The sequence below is a fragment of the Heloderma suspectum genome, chromosome 3 (assembly GCF_057233095.1).
Source record: "Heloderma suspectum isolate Gila_16-S chromosome 3, 16-S_ref, whole genome shotgun sequence".
Taxonomy (NCBI): domain Eukaryota; kingdom Metazoa; phylum Chordata; class Lepidosauria; order Squamata; family Helodermatidae; genus Heloderma; species Heloderma suspectum.
In genome coordinates this window covers 41,623,583-41,637,345 of record NC_139460.1, presented here as the reverse complement: position 1 = coordinate 41,637,345, position 13,763 = coordinate 41,623,583, and the positions used below count along the sequence as shown (strand labels likewise).

The 13,763-nt window shown below is 43.0% G+C and overlaps 1 protein-coding gene across 2 annotated transcripts in view; it reads left to right on the top strand.

The window, feature by feature from the left end:
* DCLK1 (doublecortin like kinase 1) overlaps positions 1–13,763 on the top strand; it is a 288,776-nt gene that overhangs the window by 4,016 nt on the left and 270,997 nt on the right. For both annotated transcript variants that reach the window (XM_084843017.1, XM_084843018.1), the window contains exon 2: positions 4,878–5,266. In XM_084843017.1, coding sequence (XP_084699143.1) covers positions 4,891–5,266 — 376 coding nt within the window. In that variant the 5' untranslated portion in view covers positions 4,878–4,890. The remainder of the gene's footprint in view (positions 1–4,877; positions 5,267–13,763) is intronic.

Sequence of the window (13,763 nt, the reverse complement as noted above, 5' to 3'; positions counted from 1 at the left end):
ATCTTCAGACCCTATCCTGTATTTGTCTACTCAGAAGTAGGTCTCACTGAACCCAGGCCCAATTTATACAAGCAGTAAAATCAAATGCTAAGCTTTTCTGGATAATACCACTTTAGGCCACAGGTGAAGAATTACATGTTTGAACGCCCTTCCACCCATAAAAAGACTCTTCGCATGTAGAAAGGAGAGAAAGATCAGCTTAGACTCTACCCTGGCTTGGTATTTTTTGTAGTGAAGGGGTTTTGCACCTGCTTTGCACACAAAATGCCCCAGGTTTAATCCCTGGCATCTCCAGGTAGGGCTGAGAAAGGCTCTTGTTTGAAATCTTGGAGAACTAGTTGATATAAGCCAATACTGAGCCAGTTCGCATGTAATGATAGCCCATGGCTTTAAATAACCTATGAGCTGTTGGGGATGAGTTGGAGAGAGCAGACAGGCTGCCTGTAGCACACTCGTCACTTCCACTTTTACTCAGCAACCCATGAGCGGCTCCTTCGTAGTTGGTGAGCATGACATGCAAATCTGGACCACTAGGTTGTTTAGGGGCCAAACAACCAGTGGCTAACCCAACAGCAACCAATAGGTTAACTGCTGGGTTGTTTAGCCCCTAAACAAGCCAGCGGCCTGGGTTCTCATGTCATGCTCAGCAGCCTACAAAGGAGACTCTCTTGGGTTGCTGAGTAAAAGCAAAAGTAAAGGGCCGCTCTCTCCTGCTTGTTTAACCCATGGGCTGTCATTACATGCAAACCAGGTTATAGTGTGAGGTAAACCAGTGGTCTGGCTTGGTATATAGTAGCTTCCTATCTGCTGTTGTGTGCCCCATCTTTTTCATATATTTCCGGTAATTCCAGGGAAATGGTGTGGCGAGCGTATGGATTATGTGTCTGATGTTGCGTACCATTGTTTTGTGGTTGTGAATCTCACTCAATTAAGAGCAAAATGCTGGGAGAATCAGGAGTGCAAATCTACATTAAGTGGTCAAGATCACATGATACCTACTCCTTGAAAATGCAAGAAGTACTTTATAATTGGCCATTTAGGATCATCTTGGATTTATAGTCTACATGGTCTTATTTGTTTGTTTTTAAATATATCTCCCTTCATTAGTGCTTCCCGGGATGTTTAGCAAAACAAGCTAAAATACAAATAATTATAATTATAATGCAAAACCTAACTATAGAGCATAATGAAATAAAAAGACATTAAAAAGTCTGGGGAAAATAAAAATACCTTCATTAGGAAAAGATGTTGGTCCCAGGTGAACTTCTTTGGGGAAGGAGTTCTCTAAACAGGGCACCATAACAGAGGAGATTGTCCTCTTTGGTTACAACCCACCTCACTTCAAGGTGGTGGTGGCCGCACCAGGAAGAGAACCTCAGAAGATGACCTAAATACTCAGATTGAAACAAAAGCAAGATTCTCTTTTATGATATCAGAATGGTTACTCATAATTACTTCTCCTAATTTGTCTAGAGCCAATTTTCTAGGCATTTTAGGCTTTAAGCCAGCTACTTTGACTGGTAGACTGGGAACTAGGCAAATGATCTAAACAGTCAATGAATCCTTGGGCTTAAAAATGGCAACAAATACAACACCTTGCCGAATGGTAAACTTAAACAAAATTGATGTGTGCCTATAGGTTACCCCTAAAATAAGTCAAGATCAACTAATAACACTGCAGCCCTATCCCCACTTACCTGGCAATAAGTCTCATTAATGGTGCTTATTTCTGAGTAGACATTTGGAGGATTATGGTACAATCCTATTGTAAAATAATGGCAGCAAACAGGAAGAATGTGAATGGCTGCTTCTATTAAATTGACCATGGGCGAAATGCATCACTATACTCTTATACTCTTATGTGCATATTCAGTGGGGCTTGTGCAGGAGAAAACTCTGCTGGATTGTGCCCTGTCAGACTAATCCCATTCGTACTGAGCAGTTCTGGAGAGGAAAGGCAGGACTCTTATCTGGAGTGTTTCTAGTTGTTGTTGGCTCATTGGCTGGTGACAGTACTCACAATTTGCCAAGTGACAGTGTGGCTGGGTTCACACAACACACTAACCCACATGCAGTGGTTGAGTGTGGGTTGTTGTAGAACTGTGGGTTATTGTTGAACCGTGGGTTAGCGTGTTGTCCAAACCCAGGACTTTTTCCACAGGTTGGCTTGTTAACCATGCAGTGTGGCTTATTTTACTCAAACAAGCCACCTTAAGAACCCATGGGGTTTTTTGGGTGGTTCAGGGTGGTTAACAAGCCACACTGCATGGTTAACCCACAGTTCAACAAGCAACCTGTGGTTCAGCAGCAACCCACACTCAACCACTGAGTGTGGATTAGCGGGTTGTGGGAACCCAGCCCTTGATGGTTTATTTCTGGTCAGATCTGGCTTTTCCAGACCATTTTTTAAAAAGATATTTCCTTTAGTTAAATTACTTGCTCTAATCCTGATCAAGTGACAGAATCATGATACCCTAAATATGTCCACATATAACAGATTGGATACCCTTGCTTGGGGAGAAGGAAGGGAAATAATTTTCGAAGTGGCAAACAGGTTATATTGTGAATGAGAAGGGGAACACACATTTCATTACTGGTGGTGCTTGCTTTTTATTTTAAAGGGCTTTATGCATGATCCTGTGCTGGAGTGGTACAGTTCTGGAGTGCTGAGCTTCAGTTAATACGTTAAGAAGAAAGAAAAAGATATGCAATGCCACAATGGCAGAGGGGAAAGGATTGCTACTGTACTCCTTTGCCATCTGGTTTGCAATCTACTGATGCTGTGGGCATTAGCTTTGTCACTTGGTCCCTTGACACTTGGACAGCCATTGCACATGTGCTGATTGTAAGAGCATTGAATGCACTAGTTTTGTGAAGACTCACACTTTCCCAGTGATGAAAATGTGCTCTTATGTCTGGGAAAATATGGCATTCCCTTAACAGAACCATTACAAGTCACTGCAGTGCAAGAGTTAAATCTGTGTATTGATTGTGCTGCAGATTGATTACCTAGATAAGTCCTTGGCTGAGCAGAGATGAAAGAGTGAAGATGTTTTATCCTAGCATCATAGAGTTGGAAGGGATCTTTGAGATCATCTAGTCCAGTGCCCTGCTCAGTGCAGGCTCTGCAATGCAGAACACAGCTACACCATTCCTGACAGATGTCCTTCTAGTATTCTTGAGAGCCTTGTTTAGCAAGAATGTCAACCACTGATATACATGGGTTATTAAATAGCAGGGAGCTTAAAGTGAGACTCTGATTAGCAGACATTGTTTGTGTGCACCTGAGGAGAGGGGGGATTAATTTAAAAAAACAAGAAAAAGAGAATACTAGTTCTTACACCATAGCTAAAAAAAAGAGTGACCTCCACCCTTCTTTCTGTATGCAACGTTTGTTAAGAACATAAAAGCCATGCTGGATCAGACCAAGGGTCCTTCTAGCCCAGCATTCTGTTCACACAGTGGCCAACCCGTGTCACGTTCCTTTGTCCTCCCCCTTCACAATCAACACGCTTCGGGATCCCAAGCTTCCAACACGCTCCGGGATCCCAAGCTTCAGGCTCACTACTTTATTAGTTCATGGCCAGCTTCCTTACAAATGCAAATTCTAGGAAACTCTCAGACTACAATGGAAACAGCTACTGCACACAATTATGAATATCAATAGAGGAGCTAAAGGAGAAGTTGCCAGAAGTTTGAACAAGAACTTCTCTGGCCAGACTAGCTTATGAGGGATGCCCCTCCCTTACAGTGGCTCCTTCCTACATAGGCTTTCACACATAGCCAACCTGGTGGAGTGTCTCCACCAGTGCTGCCTCTGACTTTGCCTACTTTGCTCTGCGACAGACCTTAGCATCCCGCAAGTCATGCCCCTCACTCTCCTCCTCCCCCAAAACTTGGATTCTCATGGTGGAGGAAAGCCCCCCCCCCCCTGCCAGGCTGAGCCATCTGTGTGCCAAGGTCTTGAGAAGCAGGCCTTGCCTTATCTAAGCTCTCTAGGGAGGGAGCCTCCCCCTGTTCTGGCTGTTCCCATTCTGAATCTGAGCTGCTAGACATCTCCACACACTCAGATTCATTCCTGACAACCAGCTGCCCATGGGAAACCCACAAGGAGGACGTGAGTGCAATAGCACCCTCCCACCTATGTTCCCCTACAGCTGGTGTACATAGGCATACTGCCTCTGATACTGGAAGTTGCATATTGCCATCAGGACTAGTAGTCATTGGTAGCCTTCTCCTCCAGGAATTTGTCTAACCCCCTTTTAAAGCCATCCAACATGGTGGCCATGACCATGTTTTGTGGTAGCGAATTCCATAGTTTAACTATGCGCTGAGTGAAGGACTTCCTTTTATCTGTCTTGAATCGCCCACTAATCAGCTTCATGGGATGACCCCGGATTCTAGTATTATGAGAGAGGTTTATAGTTTATTTATTTATTGCATTCATATCCTGCCTTTTTCCCTCTTGCAAGGAACCCAAGGCATCTTCGATGCCTCTCCTTCTCTCAATTTTATCCTCACAACAACCCTGTGGAATAGGTTCGGCTGAGAGTCAGTGACTGGGCCACAGTCACCCAATGACCTTCATGGCCAAGTTGGGACTAGAACCCAGATCTCCTGACTCCCAGTCCAACACTCTAACCACTATACCACACTGCCTCTTTGACCACACATTGGCTGCTTAGCTGTCTCTGTTGTCCTATATGACTACCTTTTTCTGGTAAGCAAAATCCTCCAACATCATTGAAAGAGTTGGATGAATTCTGGTTGGTTGTAGCAGAGCACTCAATCTTCAGTGTTTAATATGGTAGCTGCATAATTACAAGGTGTTTTGATCAGCTTCTGCTGTGTCTCTTCTCCCCCCGCCCCCCTTCCAGATTAACATTCAAGATGTCCTTTGTGAGAGATATGGAGCTGGAACACTTTGATGAGCGTGATAAAGCACAGCGATACAGCCGGGGGTCACGGGTGAATGGCCTGCCCAGCCCCACCCACAGTGCCCATTGCAGCTTCTACCGAACCCGCACTCTACAGACCCTCAGCTCTGAGAAGAAAGCCAAGAAAGTGCGTTTCTATCGCAATGGGGATCGGTATTTCAAAGGGATTGTATACGCCATCTCTCCTGATCGGTTTAGATCTTTTGAGGCCCTGCTGGCTGATCTGACCCGAACTCTCTCTGATAACGTCAATCTGCCCCAGGGTGTGAGAACAATCTATACTATTGATGGAACAAGGAAGATTACTACCTTAGACCAACTGGTGGAAGGTGAGTATTAAGTGAGACAAGGACAAATGTTGCAGTGTGGACTGCTCCTCTTCACTGTTCTTGTCAGTCTGCTCTGTCTCTTTCATGACACTCCATTCCACTCCTCCTCCTACCTGACTTTCCATCCACACCCCTCACGGAGCCCCCCTCCCCCAGTCTGTCATAATTCCATGCACTGAGCACACTTAGTCCTCATTGGCTGATTTTGGGGTCCTCTCTTAGTGTTTGCAGAAGTACAAAAAATCTTCAGAAACAAACTTTGGAGTTCCCCTGAGCCTGTCATTGGGGCTATTCACACAACATGCCAACCCACACTCAATGGTTGAGTATGGATTGTTGTTGAACCGTGGGTTAGCGTGTTGTCTGAACCCGGGACATTTTCTGTCGGGTGCCTTGTTAACCATGTAGTGTGGCTTGTTGAACAACAAACCATGGGTTGTCGAGGTGGCTTGTTTGAGAAAAATAAGCCACACTGCATGGTTAACAAACCTGCCTATGGAAAATGTCGTGGTTTCACACAACATGCTAACCTACAGTTCGACAACAACCCATGCTCAACCACTGAATGTGGGTTAGTGTGTTGTGCATACCCAGTTGTTACCTCCCTTTTGTGTGCAGGTGGTGCTATTTTGGCTCCGTAAGCACCAACACTCATGCTTGAACATCAGAAATAGAGGGAATGATGCTACTGTGAAGGATCCCACATCTACTGCTTCTCTACCCTTCTGCTGTGCACATACACACATATATATTTGCACTTACATTTTTCCAGTTTGTCGGTGTATGAATCATCGTATGTAGTGCTGTTCAGCACAAGCAAAAAAACAAGCCCCTGATTAAAGAAGGTTACAATTTAAAAGAGTGACGGTGGGGAAAGTATAATGGAAGACAAGATTAACAAGAGGTGAATGTAAGCAAGTGCAGTTTATTAGTAGCATATCATCTATCTATCTATCTATCTATCTATCTATCTATCTATCTATCTATATATCACTGTTACACATACTTAGGCGACAGTTCTAAATGCATTGGAGGTGCTGGTTGTTCATACCATGTATATGCTGCTCCTTCACAAGAAGTTCTCTGGGTGGCTGTGAAGTTCTTCATGAATAATCTTTCACAGTGGTGGATTGAATGGAAGTGTCATAGCTCGGCATGGCTTGGTGATTTTTCTTTTCCATAGGAAAGCTCAGATTAGCTTGAATACAGTTTTATATTCTGTTCCTATAAAATGAAATGAATTTTCATTCTATACTGAACTCATGTGTTTGGAGCACTAAGAACTAACTGTACTCTTTCTTCGCTTCCCAATTCCTAAATGCTAATCCATAAAGTAATCTGAAACTGCAAAGGTGGCTAAGTCAGTTTAGTCTGTTTATGTAAACATTTTAAATAAAAATAAATGCCAATATTTAACTTTTCTGCTTAGACTTTGGATGTATGGGAGTTTCCAGATTTACCTTCAGTAAGAAGGAAGCTTAAACAAAAGGGTTTTTTTTAACTCTTATGAATTGAATTCTTAGCTTCCAAAGCAACAACCTCCACAAAATACCATAAAAACACAATAATTCAGAATACAGTAACAGAATGATCAATCATAAAATCATTGTGCACAGTACCCAAAGCTAGGTAACTTACTTTTGCATCTGATACAGAAAATCCCACAGGCCCATCTTCTAGCAGTAAACATGCAATAATAACAAATTAAATAAGTAACAAGTTCCTGCCCTTTCATGACACCCAAACTGCTGCCTGAGGTGGCCACCCCACTCAGCCTAATGGTAGGGCTGGTCCTGTGTGGAGCTAATGGAGTGGCAAATATATATTAACCACTGTAGTTTTGGGGCAGTGGATGCTGTGCAATGCATGCGGATCTTGCTAGTCTAGGCTAGCAGTGATCGGTGTGGGATTGCTATAGATGTGTGGTTTGTGATTGTCTGCTATACGGATTGAGCTGAATGCTGGTCACCAATAGATGGTTTTACCTGGAAGTGCCCTAAAATAGCCTTTTATTGGTTTAGATCAGCTGTCTACCTAACACAGTGTCCTGGCTCTCAGATTGGTCTGTACAAATGTGGAGGATATGCATCGGATCAGACCCTTTGATTGCAATCCTATTACCCTAAACGCACTTTAATGGGAGTAATTCTACTGAACTTGGTGCAGCTAACTTCTGAGTAGACATTTGTAGGATTGCTATGCTTGTCTACTTGAATGCTTTAGAGCATCTGTAATGGAGACTTAAATTTCAAATTTAGTAGGACCAGGTGTACATTCTTTTAAAGAATTATTAATATTAATAATTCGAATAATAACTTCAATTTTCATGTAACATCCTTCGTAAAGGTGGGTAGCATCCTTCTGCAGATCTGATAGTAGAGAATCTTCCAGTTCACTTTTATGTTTTTTATAAATCTTACTGTGTGTGGCTGTTCATCCCATTTTTTTAATGCCGTCTCAGTATATTTTTGAGTTTCCTAAGTTTTTAAGATTCCTTTATCTCCTCTTACTATTTAATGAATATATATGTCATCGTTCAGTAGGTATTTCCAGGGCAATTATCTTTCTTAAGCAGATACATAGACTTCCCAGTACTTTCAATGCTAAATTGTTCCTTAGAGCCATGTCCCGGCTTGATCTTTGGCTGTGTTGAGGCAGTTGATCAGGCAGATAAATCTCTGTGAATGATACCACTGGTCCCTTTTCGTCAGAGCTGGAACCAGTCTCTGCGTGTAGTGCAGCCTTAGCCATTGGTACAGCTGCACCAGCACTTTGCATGCTTTGGCTGATTTACCAATAAGGCTAGCTTGGGGCAAGGATAGGATTGGATCTGACAGCTGCTTCTCCAGGATTTAAAGTGGACGTCCCTCCCTGATGATGGTGCAATGTTGAACTGCAGAAGGATTTGACCTGAGTTCTTTCACCAGGGCTGTTTGCTATGCGTCTATGTATTGCTTCATATCAAATCAGACTGTTTTTCTGTCTGACTTGCTGTTGTCTTTCCTGATAGTCAGTGTATCTCCAAGCATTTGGGCCAGTTCTGCTGCATTAGGTTCCTTTTATCTGGAAAAGAATGGGAGCTTATGCATGCAAAGTGTGTTCTACCACTGAGCTATGGCCTCTCATCAGTACACACAGATTTTAATGCTTTGCTCAGGATAAATGGCATAAATAGTTCTGAAATGTCTGATGTGCATAATTCTAGCAGTTTGGAACATCTCCTGGCCAGGAGTGGAAAAGCATAGGAAGAGATGTGGCTGAGGGGTAGAGTAGGAGTTGAAGAATGGAAGCCAGGAAGGATTGAGATTGGTTCATTATATATAACTTCTTCTTTATGCCCCACTCTTCCTCCGCAAAGGTCCAAACACCTTGCATGTCGTTCCCAGACAATCTTCTAGAGTTCAGGACTACACCAACTTGGCTTCAGTAGGAGAACTGCATCGTATCATCCTGTGATAGCTTATGTTAAGTCCTTAGCAGATACTGTGTTCGTTTTTTGTGACCACTGCATGAGGGTTAGAAACTCGCTTAGAAGTGGAGGTTCTTAGGGAATTTCATTCTGTGCCAGTATCAAGACATTGACCAGGATTGCTCATCATGTCCCGCCACCAAGGTCTGTAAATCAGGAAGAATAGGTAATCAAAATACAGCCTTCCCCAACCTGGTGCCCTCCAGATGTGTAGGACTATGACTCCCAGGATGCCCCATGCTGGGGGTCCTTATCCAGTGGGCCCCCTGTGCCTGTAATTTATACTGCCAAACACTGATCCATTAAAGCAAATGGACCACTGTTTGGCAATATAAATTGCAGACATGGGGGAGGGGGACAATCCACAACAGCAATATGGGAGGAGTGGAAGGGTTAAAGCCACCCTACCCCCATGCTAGGGTTCCAGTCGAAATGGGGAACCTGCGCTTACACTAGAGTAAAAAAAAGTAATATGTGCTTTGGCCCTAAGGAAGGATTACAAGAACTTTGAGTAGTATTGGTTCATCTGGTGGGCAGAAGTGTGGAATTAAACCCCCTTTAAGATGCAAGCTTCTAGTGTAAAAAAGTAAAGCTTAGATTTATTAAGGGGGTCAGAGATTTGACATTTGAAAGATGAGAAGAGGGGGAGAAAAGAAAAAGTTTCAAAGCAAACATGGGAATTTCTCAATGCTTTGGCAGAACTGGTGGGTTCAGAGTCTTCGGCTGCAGAGAAAATAATTTCAGAATCGTAGGCCATCTTGAACAAAGTAGGATGGATGCTGGCCTGCCACCTTCTTCCTCTCTGGGCCTTCCCAGCAGAACAGAAGAACTCCTTCAAGAGAGATCTGTTTTGTTGGTTAAAAACAAAGGGCGGGGAGGGGGGGAAGGCGGGAAAATCTGCATAAGAAATACTCTAAACCCATGAAACTTTTTTTGGCTACTGCTGGCTATCACAGGAGAGGGCAAGCACTGATAACTATCCCAGAGTAATGAACGACATTGCACTTGCTGTAGAATAAAGGGTGAGGTTTGGAAAGGTATGAGATTCCAAGATTCCCAGTAAAGAAGCTACAGTTTGTGCATGTATGCTAACCGGAGCAGCAGGGTGCATCTAAAAAAAAGTGACTTAGCCTGGCTTTCCAAAGCGCTTTCTTAACCAAGGTTTTTGTAAAAAATGAAATAGGGTTTCTCCAAATGCAGGCTCAAAAACCAAACTGCCTCATGAACAAACTGAGCCATCAAGAAAGCCATTCATCCGTCACCCCCAAATATTCTGCCGCCTTGGTCCCTTCCCTCATGCAAATGAGACTGCTGCTTCGTACACGTGCTTCACAAATTTGATAGATTACTTGTTCTTATAGGGTTGTATCCAATGGGTTGAATCCAATATTCATTTAACTTAAGTCCCATTCATTCTGATGGGTGTAGTCTAAGTAGGACTAACATCAGATACAAGCCAAAGTCACAAAAGACTGACGTCTTAAAACTTGCAGTGATGTTGTGTTTCTCTACAAAATCCTGAGAATATACAATGGCGCAAGCATAATACTTGATCAGTAAGAAGTACCTGTGGACACAGATCAAATGGATTCCAAAATATAGCCTCTCTCAACAGTCTGTAACAGCCTTCCCCACCTTGGAGCCCTCCAGAATTTTCAGACTACAACCCCCAGCATTGCTGACCAATTGGCTATGCTGGCTGGGACTGATGGGAATTGAAGTCCAAGACATCTGGAAGGCACCATGTTTATTTTATTTATTTACCATATTTATATACCGCTCCACATCAGAAGATTTCAGAATGGCGAACAACATGGTAAAAGAATAAAACAGCAGGTTAAAAGAGTTAAAAACTTTTTTTTAAAGACAAACCCCAATAAAGTGGAATTTAACAAACCACGGCTCGTCATGCAAGGAAGGCCTCTTGAAATAACAACGTCTTCAGGATGCGCTGGAAGGAACACAATGTTGGCGCTTGCCTGACCTCTGAAGGTGGGGAATTCCACAGGAAGGGGGCCACCACACTGAAGGCTCTTTTCCTGGTGGACCATGGGTCCATGTGGAGCCACCAGGAACTTGCCCTCTGATGACCTCAGTGACTGGGCAGGTTGGTAAAGAAGGATGCGCTCTCTCAGGTATCCTGGTCCCAAGTTGTTTAGGGCTTTGTACACTAGTACTACTACCTTAAACCTGGCCCAGTAGCGAATAGGCAGCCAGTGCAGTTCCCTCAGCAGAGGAGTTACACGCTGAAAAGGGGCAGCTCCCAACAACAGCCGAGCTGCTGCATTCTGCACTAGCTTCAGCTTCCAGACCAGCCGGACCATGTTGGGGGAATGCTAGTCGATAATAGTCTGTAGCCCACACTGGTTCCTCTTTATTTTGCCCACGCATATGCTGTTTTCTGTTCTGCTCCAATGAGTGAGTGACGTAAGTCTGGGATTCATGGTAATGGTTAGTGTCACGTTTATGGTCTATCTCAAAATGCCTAAAACATGCAGACATTTTGTGCAGCAATCAATTGAAACAGGCACGGTCAGCTTCTGAATGGTGTAACAGAATGTTATCTGCAATAACTTCCTCAAATTACTGGGAATTCTGATCTGATATGAAATGGATTTGCCTTGAGGGACCTTGTTAGGCCAAAAAGTGGAACATAAATTACAAAATAACATGATAGCTGTTGGAAAATAATTAAACACACAAATGTTCAGGGAGAAAATTGTTGGGATATCACCATTATTGAATATTAGGGGATCAGTAGAATTTCAGCCTTCTAACATTTAATCATGCAATTAGATTTAATGGGACTAGATGTCAAAAGTTTTTGGTTGTTGTTTTTTAATTAATTTCTGAACCCTCGCTATTGAATCTTTCCTGTTCTTATTGACTGGCTGCCAAAATCTTTATAAAAGCTTGATGTTCAGAGGAAAGAAGTGAGCGCAACAGGGTATGGTAATCCAATTAGAATATAATTGTGAAACTGATCAGCGGCAATGCGTGGTCAGTCACCACCTCGAAGAGTCGGAATGCAATAAACAAGCCAGCTCTGAAAACATACATATTCATATATTTGCAATTGATCTTGAGAATTCTGTTCATCTAGACAGAAAATATATGAAGCTGCCTTGTACATTGGCCTGTCTTTGCCTACCCTAACCTTCAAGGTCTTAGCCAGAGGTAGGTTTTTTCCCCCTCGCTATCTCTTAAGAATTTCTTTTAACAGGAGATTCCTGGGACCATGGACATGCAAAGCATGGGGCCTACCACTGAACCATGCCCCCAAGGCCTGTGTGTCACTCTGCTAAATATGCAAGGCGTAACTGTCTTATGTTGCAATCTTGTACATGTCTACACAGAAATAAGGCCCATTTAGTTCAATGGGACTTACTCTCAGGTAAGTGCATGTAAAATGTCAGTCCTAAAGAGTTAACTTTAATATCAATTACCAATACAATCTACTGGGTTTAAAAGGGGCACATTTTTCTTAATTGGAAATCAATTTCTGGCCTACCCAAATGGAATTTATATATTTAGAACAAACAAAATGCTTCTTTCAGAGTACGGTTTGCAAGCTGACAGTTCATGGCAGTGTCCTTCTCCTCCCACGTACTCAATTTTTTTAAAACTGATACTGCAAGTTTATTATAGATACAATTAGTTTGAAGCTGTGTGTTGTGTCCAAATAGCTAGAACAATCACTCTCCCTGTTGCAATATGTATCTGGGAGAAGAAGCTGGCTTTTCCAAAAGGTTAAGCCTCCCACAAGGAGATCAACTCTTCAGTGGTCTTTTTGCTGTGACCCTCTTCCTCTGTTGTCTAAGGCAATTGTTTCCATACGTTTAAACTATGTTTGGGAGAAGGGCAATTGACAGCAAAGACAGTTCCAGATTTTTCTTGGACCTTGCCAAGAGCCTGGAGGAAGTAAGAGGGACATCCTTGTCTGGGTGGGGTCTTGGGGATCTGGCCCCGTATGACCTCAGATGCTGAGTCTAAACAGTGGATCTTAGACTGCAGTAGAGCAGATTCAACGCAGATATTAGAGAGGGATCTTTTAGCCATAAGAAATACTAGACACTGGACAATTGCTATGGATTGCATGTGGGCTTAGTTACATACAGTAGACCCATTGAAATCATTGGACTTAAGCTAGTTAATGTACGTTTCATTGATTTCAATGGGTCTAAATCCGGAGCCTCCAGTGTGGTGCCCATGGACATCAGTGTGCCCACAGAGGGCACACTGACCCTCCTTGCATCTAAGTATGACTAAGTCTGGATCGACCTCTGTGCCTTTGTCTGTCTGTCTGTCTTTCTTTCTTTCTTTCTTTCTTTCTTTCTTTCTTTCTTTCTTTCTTTCTCTTTCTTTTGGGTGAGCCTTTAGGAGTGATTTTGGTCTAGGGAATCGTGCCATCGCAAGACGCTGCAATAGATAGAATACTCAAGAGGTCAAACTCTGATTCCAGGAATCTTTGGAATGTTATGTAAACATGAAAATACAGCAAACGCTTGTGGAAGAATCTTGATGTGTTCCTGGAGTGGTGAGAGAACTGACAGAGTTGGGTCTGCAACAATACCAATCTGACAAGGGACATCTTTCCCCTGCCTTAAAGCTGTTTGGGTTTGTCTTCCATGCAAGACCGCTCTCTTCAGGCTGGGCACTGGTGTTAGGAACATTGGTGAGGGCATTAGAGGACTGGTCATCAGTGATGTTATGGACACTATCCAGCGGGTGCCTATGATGCACCTCATTCCAAGCAGTATTCTAAACTGTAAGGCACCACTAGCTGAACAATATACTACAGGTTTAATGCTGGGAAAACGTGCTATCTCTGACATCTTTAAAAAAAAGAAAGATAATCGCCTGGCTCCTGTGCAACAAATGTGAAATAGCTAATCATTTGTGCCATAAACTGATAATTTTGAGATGCCCTTACCCTGTTCTGACCGTCATCATGAAATCTGTGACATTGTTTGATCTAGTTTATCTCCTAGTTCAAGATCTCTTGCACTGGACACGTTCCACTTGGTG